The 11,309-nt window shown below is 40.8% G+C and overlaps 1 protein-coding gene across 1 annotated transcript; it reads left to right on the forward strand.

Annotated features, from left to right (window-relative positions):
• Positions 1-651: 651 nt before the first annotated feature.
• On the forward strand, positions 652-4,999 carry LOC104506205 (G protein-coupled receptor kinase 7-like; the record flags this gene model as incomplete). Its single annotated transcript, XM_010147083.1, has 2 exons — positions 652-923; positions 4,657-4,999. Coding segments are annotated over 2 exons (615 nt in total), but the record flags the coding sequence as incomplete, so codon positions are not given.
• Between the last annotated feature and the right edge of the window lie 6,310 nt (positions 5,000-11,309).

Genomic DNA, 11,309 nt, shown 5'->3' on the forward strand with positions numbered 1-11,309 from the left:
AATGCGTGTAATTCACTAATTTTCATAGGTTTACTTTCTTACAATGGTTTTAGGAGTTTTTCTTGGCCCTTGGTGGTAGCACTTCCTTCTGGGACCCAACAGGGAGTGCGGGTGAGAACTTCCTGGTGCAGCTCAGCTGCCGGCTGGATGAGAATTCCCTCATTGGCAGCAGGCTCCTGCGTTGGCCCGGTCATCACCACTGCACAGGGCAGGAACGGGTGATTGTCCGTTTTTTGTCATCTTTTAATCTTTTCCAATTGATTACTAGCTGTGTTTACAGGACACAGCTAACAGCACTCTCTTCAACGAGAAAAAAATTGATATGGAAGAAGAAAGGAGGCTAAACATTAATTTAAAAAGAAACCACTTTTAGGCAGAAATTGCACAGGCATTTCCCCTTTGAAGAGCGTATTTGAGACAGTTTTCCCACATGCCAAGATGTTTAAAGACAGAAATAGACCATGTGCTAAAACAGAGTTATATTTCAGAGTTTCTAGGTTTAAAAAAAACCATACCAATCATGCAGAGTTTCTAGATACAAAATACATAAATTGCATTACTAACATTTTTGAACAATTATAGACTAGTGTGTTTAATTGTGTGCATTTCATTATTGCCATTGTATAGTAAATCTGTCTGTGTTTGCAATAGGCTGGGACAAATGGTTATATGGCTCCGGAAATCCTGAACGAGGAAGAGTACAGCTATCCTGTGGACTGGTTTGCTATGGGATGTAGTATTTATGAGATGATCGCTGGGCGAACACCATTTAAGGATTTCAAAGAAAAGGTTGGTAAGGATGAGGTTAAAAGAAGAACTCTGGAAGATGAGGTGAAATTTGAACATGCCAGCTTTACAGAGGAAGCAAAAGAGATTTGCCGACTGTTTTTGGCCAAGAAGAGAGAGAATCGTTTAGGAAGCAGGTATGCCTTACTTCTCAAACTCAGTAAAAACCAAATAAAAGCTGCAAATAATATTATTATTTTACATATTGCACAAACTGAGGTCAGATCTTGACTTTCTATGTAGCAGTGAATTTTCCCTTTCGGTTCTAGGAGCAGAGGTGGAAGTTTTTGAAGGTAATATGGAAACCAGGAATATTGTTGCAATAGTGTGATTGCATCCTCACCCCAGAATACTTACAGGAGTTCCTTTCTTGGTATTTTGTGGGGAGCTCTATATAACTGTATGATTCTGGGAGAAGGGAGCAGCCCATCTCTTGTGCATTTTCTTTCCTAGGGTAAAGGAATATTCAAGTAGATACCTGCATCTGTGCTACTGCAGATTGGATGCAGAATCTTAGGCTGTATCACTTACTGGAATGATGTGGGCAGAAATCCAAATCTGCAGTGTGGATTCTCTTCCCTGCAGATATCGAACTTGCAAGGCTGCGTCATTGGCTTCTGACTGAAGAGACCTTAACCTCTCTGCTTTACTCAAGTGCTTTTAAAAAAAAACTCTTGGAGAGGTTCTGGTCTTCCTAACTCATCCTAGGGGGAAAGGGGAGGAAAAGAATACTGGGCCACGTAGTCTTATAAAGGAGAACATTCTGGGGGATTTCAGAGTTGGCTTTGGGTTAATGAGGACTGATGGATGTGTCCCTGACTTAGCAATTTCAAGTAACTTTTCAGTAAGAAGAAAAAAGGAAAGCTAAGCATTGTCATATTTAACTTGTAATATCTCTGATCCCTCTATGTGTGTATACATGTATATTTTAAAAAAAATCATTTAGTGCATTTCTGGTGAGACAGATTGGGGATTTACATTTGCAGTATGAAAAAAAAAAACCAAACCAAAATTAATAGGAAGCTGGTAGTGTCTGTCTTTAGAATGCCCCATAATTTGTATCACCTATGAATACAAATATACATCAGATGCTTTTCCAACCTAAAGGTGAAATAGTTGCAGGGTCTTAATGAAAATGCAGAGATAGTCTTCTAAACTTATATTTCGTAACAACATGGCATAGGTGTGCAGAATGCTAGTCACACATTTGCCTGAAAGAATTAACTTTAATGAACGGCAATATATCATTAATACCCATATTATTATTCCAGTGCTAAACGAAGACAACTGCTCCTTATGCCTGATGAGTTTTCCCACCAACTCTGTGAGGCTGCAGAAGAAAAAATATGTTCAACACTTAAAAATAAATGTATTACAAAAACATTTAGAGCATTCTACCCTAAAAATTGGCATGCTTTGCAGACCTGTAGTCTTACAGCGTTTTGTGAAGTAAACGAAATTCAGAGTAGGGAAAAATGAAATTTAGATATTCTGAGTGAGTTGGTAAAGTTCATTAAGCAAGTCTGAGGCAAAACCAGCAACAGACCACTTGCTTACTGTAACCCCATTCCGTTTGCCAAGGGAATAATTTACCATCATTCTGTCTGTTTACTGTTACGTTATTGCTCAGCAGTGGGAGAAATGCGCACAGAAAGGTAATTGCACAGATTATTTTAAATTTTCTGCATTTCAGATATTCTTACTCTTATGTGCCATGGAGAAGGAAAATGATGGGATGTATACCGTGCCTGAGCATGGTACAGAATAAAAGCCTGCGTGTACCTTTTAAACAGGATGATACTATTCAGGACAGCTCATCCTTATGTAGAGATTAGCACTGTAATTCTACTAAGGGCAACAAGACCTTGGGTTATCTACATAAGTGCCTGTTGCATAAGTTAAAGCTGTTCAAGGACAGCTTTACTTTGTACACCTGACCTTTTCAAATACTCTGCTCTTTTACTGAAGACTCAATGTCACTGGCTAACTTGGGAGAGATGTAGCCCTTTTCTCCATTTAAGTTTTTTAGGACTGACATCTCAAATCCCAAATCTGCAAAGTGATTTTTTGGTTATTTTCTTTTTAAGGGAGAAACACAAAATTGACAGAGTTTAGAGGAGTTCATTTTGCTCTTTCTATGTAAGTTACATAAACGTGCAGTTCCCAGAGGAAGAGCTCAAGTACTTTTGCAGCTGCTTTAGAAGATCCTGCAGTTGGTTCCAGTAGATGGTGTTCCTGTAGCTTTGTATATTTTAAACTTTTAAATGGTTTTGGTGGTGTCAGAAAATACAACAGGAGGAGGAACACTGCAGCCAATCCATTCTGGAGCTCTCACCAGCTTCTAGTACTTTTGGTCTGTGTAACAGGAAGGAAAAGCAAAATGAAGTGAAGTTTTTGGGAGGGAGCTGAAAAGGGCAGCTGGTAGGTTCGTCTCAGCTGTGCTGGGGCAGCACCAAGGCAGGCCAGAAGCAGGACAGGGCAGCGTATGAGGGGCTGGCAGTAGTGGCAAGTGGGAGGAGCTGGTGTGCTTACATGGCATTAGGTCTTAAAAATTGAAGATTTTCTGTAGTTACACAAATCACACTATTATATGGTGCTTCTACACATTTGCAAAGGTAAGAAGACTGGCCAAAGGTTTGGATTACATTTTATGTGTAGAACATTGTCTAGAAGTACATGGGGACTTACACCTTGCTAAGTGTATGATTTTGTAAGGAAGAGGGAAAAGAAAAAAGCAACATCAGCAGCTACCATTTTCTGAGGCCACAAACCAGACAAAGTTGGTTTTCTTATGTTTCCCATTTTCAAGACCAGTGCATCCATAAATACATAAAAAAGTATGCCTAGAACTGGAAGATAGAGTGGTCTTCTCTGCTCCTCCTTTCCCTAGAATTCAGAGCTCAGACCTTGCACGCCTTGACTCCAGAGACACAGCTGAAGAGCTGCGCTCCTTGGTCGTGCTTTAAGGGGCACGTTCTGCAGGCTGAGGCTGTCCTTACCATCAGAATGCCCTACACTCTCTCTGTGGCTCTACAGTGAAACGATTCACCGTTGCTTTTGCAGCAGAAGTTCTCACTGAGGTCTGCAGTTGTTTTTTGCAAGATGTACTTCTGACAATTATTTTAGTCCTTTCTGGATTGCATTCTTGGGTTTTAACAATACTAATAAAGGACTGTGTTACACTGGCGCACGTTTTTGTTAATGTCATAATTTGTGAATCTCTTACTTAAAATCTCCGTCCATTTGTAAGAGTTAATTTGAATGAACAGATTCACTAAAACTGGGCGTGTTTAGTAGAGCAACATAGCTGAGCTTTCTGATGTAAACACACGGCTGCTTTGAATTAAGATTAACCCAGAAATGTAATTTGTTACCAGTTTCAAAATCAGGCCGTTGTTCCTCAGAGTCAGTCCCTAGGTGGTTAACCCAGTGTACCCCAGCCTAGAGTTTAATAGACATTCTTACCCAGTTAATACAGAGCCAACCGCTGGACGTTGGTCGGTGGTCAGTAAATCCAATACTCCGCATCCTGCTGGATCTTCAGTCCTGGTTAAAGTGTATCTGTGGATATGGGTATCTCCGTGTGCTGCCAGAAGCTTCCCTGCAACTCCTGCGTGGCACCCTGCCCAGGCTAATTCACTCTGAGCGGTAGAGTAATGAATAATAGGACCAGGACGTTTTCTGCTTCTCAGCTTTGCTTATACTGTGCAGTGCAGCGTTCTTTGGTTATGACAAAGGGAACTGCACTGCATTCTTTTTCTCTCTCTCCCCTTACTTTAAAATACTCTCACGTATACCACACAAAGACACGCCTGTATCTGTGTGAGAGCAAAGCATCATGCTGATTAACAAACTCTTGCTTTATTGCAGAAATGAAGATGATGACCCAAGAAAACATAGTTTCTTCAAAACAATAAATTTCCACAGGCTAGAGGCAAACCTTATTGACCCTCCGTTTGTGCCAGATCCATCAGTTGTCTATGCCAAAGATGTTGCAGACATTGCTGACTTCTCTGAAATACGAGGAGTTGAGTTTGATGACAAAGATAAGAAGTTCTTCAAAAGGTTTGCAACAGGTGCTGTCCCTATAGCCTGGCAGGAAGAAATTATTGAAACAGGACTGTTTGAAGAACTGAATGATCCCAACAGAGCAGATTCCGGGGGATACGCAAATGGAGGTGAAGCTAAGTCAGGAGTTTGTTTATTGTTGTAAATATCTCAGCATTTACAAAAAGAGTAGAAACCACCTCAGAACTTCCCATATTCTGACACTGTTTCAGAAACTCTGTGCATCTGTTTAAAAAGAACCAGCCAGTGTAATGTGACATTGACAGGCTGTGTAGGACACCACCAGCTGTATAGACGATATTATTTTCCTTTGCTCTAACAAAGAAGATATTTTTGGGGTTTTTTTTGAGATCTATGAAGATGAAGAACCGTATTTGTCTGAGAATCTTAGAAGGATAGAAATTCTGAAATACAAAAAGCAGTGATAGAGTGAACAGGCAATACCTTTTAAAAATTACTACCATTTCGAACACAATTACTTGTTGGTTTTCTTTGTGTTTTCTTGTTATTTCTGCTAATATTTCCTCTTTGTTCTACAGTTTTCAGGAAAAATTTTCTAATTTTCCAGTAATACTCTCGGTTAGAGAATGGAGCTCATATACCGTGTCAAATTTGGAATTTTATTGGCTAGCCAGTCTGTCTGTTGTTTTCTTAGTTACTGCTAGTTTTTTAATGGTTTGATTGTAATATGTTCCAATTGTCATAAAATGTAAAGGAAAGCTCTACATATCACTAGGAAATGGGACCAACAGGATCAAGCTCTTTTCAAAGTTGATTTGAACAGAGTGAAGATGATTGCACCAAATTAATTGAATAAAGCATGTATTTATTATTACTATTATTGAGTGTATTCTTTTAAGTGATAACACCATATACAAAGAAAATGTATGTACAAGTTCTTTTTGTCAATCGATTTTAAACTTTATCAGGTTTCCTGATAATTTTTCTTTATCTCGGTGATAAATTAAGGTACAAATAGACCAAGCCAATTTGTAACTGGCTTTTTACAAGACATTTATTTCAGTGCAATGTGAATTTTAATTCAGTAGTTGCAGAATACGTCATGCTATTCAGTGCTGTAATGCTGGAAAGGTTATGTGTGCAAGTTAACACCGTCTTCAGATGTTCATTGATTCTTACGCAAATTTTGATGTGGTTTATTTTTCAATTTCATGACAAAGTAAACTGAATTAATTGGAAATATTTCTGCAAATGCTTGCTGCTGCTGAAGTGTCCTACTCCTGAGATGTGTCCTACTGATTTTCTCCGGGAAGAAAATAAGTGGTAGTTGTTTGCAACGGCTTTTAAAACTGATTGTGCATGCAGTTTCCTGTCATCTGTCTAGCCATAATTTCCATTGACTAAAGTGGAAGCTGAAGCTGCTCCATTCCATAGAGTCCTAGGGGTTGCTAATACGCTGTTTCCTATTCCTCACAGAGCAAACCTCCTACTGAACTCTGACTTCTTTATATAGACACTGGGATTGAACTCACACATCTGTTTTAAAAGAGGAAACAATGTAGATTACAATGTCTTCTGTAGCTGGGTGTGTCATGTGCAACACATAGCTTTAGTATTCATTTGTAATCTAATAGCTCATCTCAAACATTGCAGTAATCAAAACCTCTTTAGTTGTAAATACTTCAAGTGATTAGTCATAGCTAAGTTATACATTGGTAACACATTGTGTTGTTGGTTTAAGTAGAATTGTTCCTTTTTTCCTTTTAAATTTGCTTTTCCAGTGCTTTATATACTTAATTTTCAAGTGTTAATCATGAAGAACAGTGTTACTTGGGATTAGTGGGTAATTCTGTTCACAAATTACGAGTATATAATTGTCTGTCTCTTGTGGGGAGACTTTCCATCAAATAGCTTAAAAAAAAAGTAAGTTGAATTCTGGCTTGGGCTTTTAATTGAGAAGGATGATCCTGAAAAGCAGAGGAGGTTGAGAGGAGAAAGTCACGTGGTTCTGTCACAGATGTGGGAGAGTGCTTCCACTGCTGACATCCAGTCATTTTATTTCTCATTGCTCCCATCAGGAGAAAGCTCTCAGAGCGGTATTAGGCTAATGTATCTAAGAAAACCAGACAGAAAACCTGACTATATATACATTTGAAACCCAACCAAACCAAAGCTGCAAGCACCCCTCCGCCCCCCCCCCTCTTATCACAGCTAGGAGAGACCAAGTAGTGCTACTAGCATCCCAATTCTGTCCTGAATTGATACGCCTGGAATCCATAGAAAGGCCATTTCACAAATCCTCTAGAGCCGTAAGACAGGTCTCTTGAGTCGGCTGTAGGCCTTCTCGTGCATAACTGATGTTTCAGCTGTGCATGTGCCCGTATAGAAAGAGGTCATGTATAGACAGAACCAGAATGTAGTGTCACATTATAATCCTATGTCCCCTGTGATACCAAGTGTTGCAAGTCTGGGTTTGTCAAAATCTACTGCAATACTGAGATCTGTGAATTCAGGTCATCGTATGCACATAATATTGGGTTATTTAGTTTTAGAGATGTTATGGTGTCAATAAATCCCAGCAGGATGCCTGCCGGTGAGATATTGCAGTGTTAGGTGTTCCATGAATCATTCAAAGCAGCATATCAGGAGTCTGATAATGCACAGTCTGGCACAGCGTATGACAGAGAGGAGTGTGCTGGTTTGAAATTACTCATTCTCAATTCATAAAATTCTCCATTTCAGAAGGAGGATGACGTGTATTTGCACTGGGAAGAGATAGAACAGGGTGAAGATTACTTATGTTTGTGTTAGCGTTTTGAGTGCGTCTTTTAAAAATTAACTTTGGCTTCTTTTAAGGAATCTGTGAAACGCTTGTGTCGTGGTTTAATCCAGCACAGCTTGGTTCTTTTCTTCTTCCTGCCACTGTAAAGTTCCTTGTCAAACTTTCAGGAACAAAGTTATTGTAACATCCTGCTGCACCTTAACAAAATCCTAAAAGATTTATACATTTGGTGAACTGCCTTGTGAGTGAGCTTAAATGTGTATGCGAGTGTGCAAGATCAGGCCAAAAGTATCAACCAAGTCACTGGATGCTTATGATAGAAAATGAGGGAGGAAAATAACCTTGTGGTTGTGGGATGCTTAAGTTCTTGTGGCAAAAGAAAATGATGTAATTTGAAACTGCTGGTTTTTTCTTCTGTCTCTTTTTCCTCCTTTGTGGTGTCTCACTTCTCTGCCTCTTTTTCAGGCAGATAAGATGTATTGAAGGGTTAAACTAACGTAGAAAACTGAATTGTGAACTCTTGCATTAAATGCCATCTGTGAGAGGTTACCCAGTGCCTTGGCCGCTCTGCAGTGGTTGTACTAACAGTGCTGTCTTTCCTGCCCTGTGGTAGTCAGAACTGCTTGATACTTTGACCTGAAGAAGGCTGAAATGTGAGATTCATAATGGCCTGAAATGTGTCCTTATAGGAACATCATTTCAAGTACCCTGGACAACACTGAAGAAAGGCTGCTGGCACTGAGAGGGTGTAAAAGGAAAAGCTTTCCATTGTATCTCAAGTCCAAATTTTCTTTGATACCGTCCCTGTTACCCTTACCATTGCCCTCCCAATTTCACTGAGCACAGAGAGAAAATGAGATTCAGTATTAACTTAATGAAGTCATTGTTTGCAGAGATTATTTACTGGTGGCAGTAAAGCTCCAGCTGTGTCCCTTCAGCTGGGTCACGCAAAGGCTCACTCAGCCAATAGACACCTTGTCTTGCAGCAGGTAGTTCACTGGCCTGTTCCAGTATGAAATAGCTTTAGGAATTGGAACCTATGTGCCACTTCGAGGCTGTCAAGTAGCATCAGTATCAGGGAAGGTAACTTGGCGTTAAGAGCCTCTTCGCAAACTTGAGGTAGTTATTTCTTCAGCCACAAACAAATGTCAGTACAGAAAGCAAAACAGAACTGGGATGAGGTCTCTGGTTAGACCAGATGCCTGTAATTGTGCTGTGTAGCTGTGAAGTGAGGCATGGTTTCATATACTCCTAATATCAGCATTGTGGTTTAGAAATAAAATGCTTGTAATACTGCATTTAAAACATTGCTTTCACAGCTTTTAATGACACATATGTAGCATTTTTCTGATCTGAGTATCCACCTCTACGATTAAGGTAAGTATGCTCCTGTCTTTTACCTTAAAAGTACCAATTGCTTCTTCTATGCTATGATAATAATTTGTATCTTTATAATTAGATTTTTAATAACAAAAGATTTAAACTCCTTTATTTATGCAGTAATGAATTGTAAAAAACAAAACTAAAAAGCACGGTGTTTTTTCTCTATAATAGGATTTAAATTAAGAACTAATATCTTAACAAACAGCCTTGGCTCATAGCACCACAGAAGTACTGAAAATCCTACCAGTTCTGAGGGTTTTGCTAGAGGCTGCTAGCCTCAGGGAGCCTCTGACTCAAGGAATGCACGGACAGAAACTGAATACTAATTCAATTAAGCATATGACTTTTTCTAAGTAGGCATTCTAAGTAACTCTAAATCTAGTATTTCATTTAAAAAATAGACCAAAAGATAAATGTTTCTTAGGAAATCGTTGTTTGGTATTTCTCTTAACTTTCATTTATACAGCTGTCTGAACCTGAGCAGAGCTAGTATAAAATTCTTACCAGTTAGCCCTCTATATTTGCAAAGTGTGAGTAAATGCTCGTTGTTCATAAGGGAGTGGAAATCTTTTAGGTGCATCTTGCCTGGGAAAGAGGAAGTGCAAGAACACGGGGGGTGTCACTGTGCCACCTGCACCCATGGCAGAATATAGCTGGTGACACGTGTAAGCGGCACCGTTCTCTGCAGTTCATCTCCTTTATATTGCTTCTATTTATCCCACATCTGCACCCTCTTCATTCACCTCCAGAAGGCTGACACAACTGACCAAAGCCGCTTCAGCTTCCAGGGAAAGTTAATTCTGTAGCTGGGTCAGACAAAAGGTGCCGCAAAGAACAGCTACACCATTCCCATCACGCGTCGCTCCAAGTGGTGAACGGCTTTGGGTGGAGGAACACGGGAGAAAACCTGTGAGTCTCTTTGAAAAGGCTTCGGATATGTTAGTTCTATTTCTTTTCCTCTGGGGGCAGCTACAGCGGTTAATTCCTCCCTTTCCTGTTGGCCAGGTGCAAGCACGACCTGTTGTGTGGCTTTCTGCTGTTCATGCTGTGTGTCCGTGTGGTTCAGTGTCTGCGCTTTGTCGGTTGGCCAGTTGCTGCCAGTGTTTTCTCTTCTGCTTCAGGGACACCAACACGGTGCTATTGCAGTGTTCGGTAGGAGGACTTACGGAGAAAGACAATCTTCATTTTTCTCCTGCACACAAGCGTTGCTTGAAGCTAAACAGAACTAATTAGTTTTGACATGTGTTTTCTCAGTGGAGTTCTTTACCAAACCTACATGGTTCATTCAGGTTGTTCTGACAGTTACATTTTACAGAGTGGAAAGATACAGCCAGGCCGAATGACCGACTGTGTACATGTCCCTGTGATGAGTTCCTCACGATCAATGTGTCTGTGATTCCTGTGGGTACAAAGAATGCCCGAGGGATAAGGACGGCTGTCCCAGTGTCGTAACTTGTAGGTCAGTTAACAGCCGTGGAGTAACTGTTTAAAACAGCAGCTGTGGTACAGGAACGTTGGGTGCTGTTTGCTCTGCAAGACCCAGTGCGAGCGTGACGCGGGGTGCGCTGGGCACGTCTCTTCTGCAGCGCTGGGCTTAGAGGTGTGCTGCAGCTGAGAAGAGACTCGCTTGTCAAACAGTCCTGTCGGCAAGCGTCCGAGTTACACCTGGGGTAAGAGGTGTGCTGCAGCTGAGAAGAGACTCGCTTGTCAAACAGTCCTGTCGGCAAGCGTTCTGAGTTACACCGACCGTTCTGCTGAACACCTGAACAGCAGTGAAAGCTTCCTTCTCACTACACTGCTGGCCTGCGGTGCTTAGTTACATGTCAGTCTACGGAAATACGCTGATGGAACTGGGAAGAGATCCAGGACGCTGGACTTCCCAGGAGTACATAGAGCGGAGCATATCACAGCAGTGGTTGCTTCCGAGGGCTTGAGCTTGCTCCTGACATCCTCAGCAGCCAGAAGTGGCTTCAGTAATATGAAAGTGGAGAAAAAGAAATCATGTTGCAGGACACCAGTTCAGTCAGACTGTTGGGAATTGCTGCTCTAGGTTAAGTGACAGTAGAGGAGGGTGATAGAAAGGGATGATCACAGTGGAACCAGTGAGATAATGTCTGCAACAGGGAGGCCCCTGAAGCTTTCCTGTTTGGGCACTTCCTTCCATGAAGGAGTTAAATTCATGGTAAGAAGTATGGATAGGTTTTGGCATTATGAGTAATGACAACGTCATGATCACAAAGAACAACCACTAGTGCCAATTGCCAATTTAGCCTGTACCTCTCTAACGAACCGGAGAGATACGCCTCATTTACAAACAAGCCAAAAAGAA

Source organism: Eurypyga helias, unplaced genomic scaffold (genome assembly GCF_000690775.1).
Source record: "Eurypyga helias isolate BGI_N326 unplaced genomic scaffold, ASM69077v1 scaffold2582, whole genome shotgun sequence".
Classification (NCBI taxonomy): domain Eukaryota; kingdom Metazoa; phylum Chordata; class Aves; order Eurypygiformes; family Eurypygidae; genus Eurypyga; species Eurypyga helias.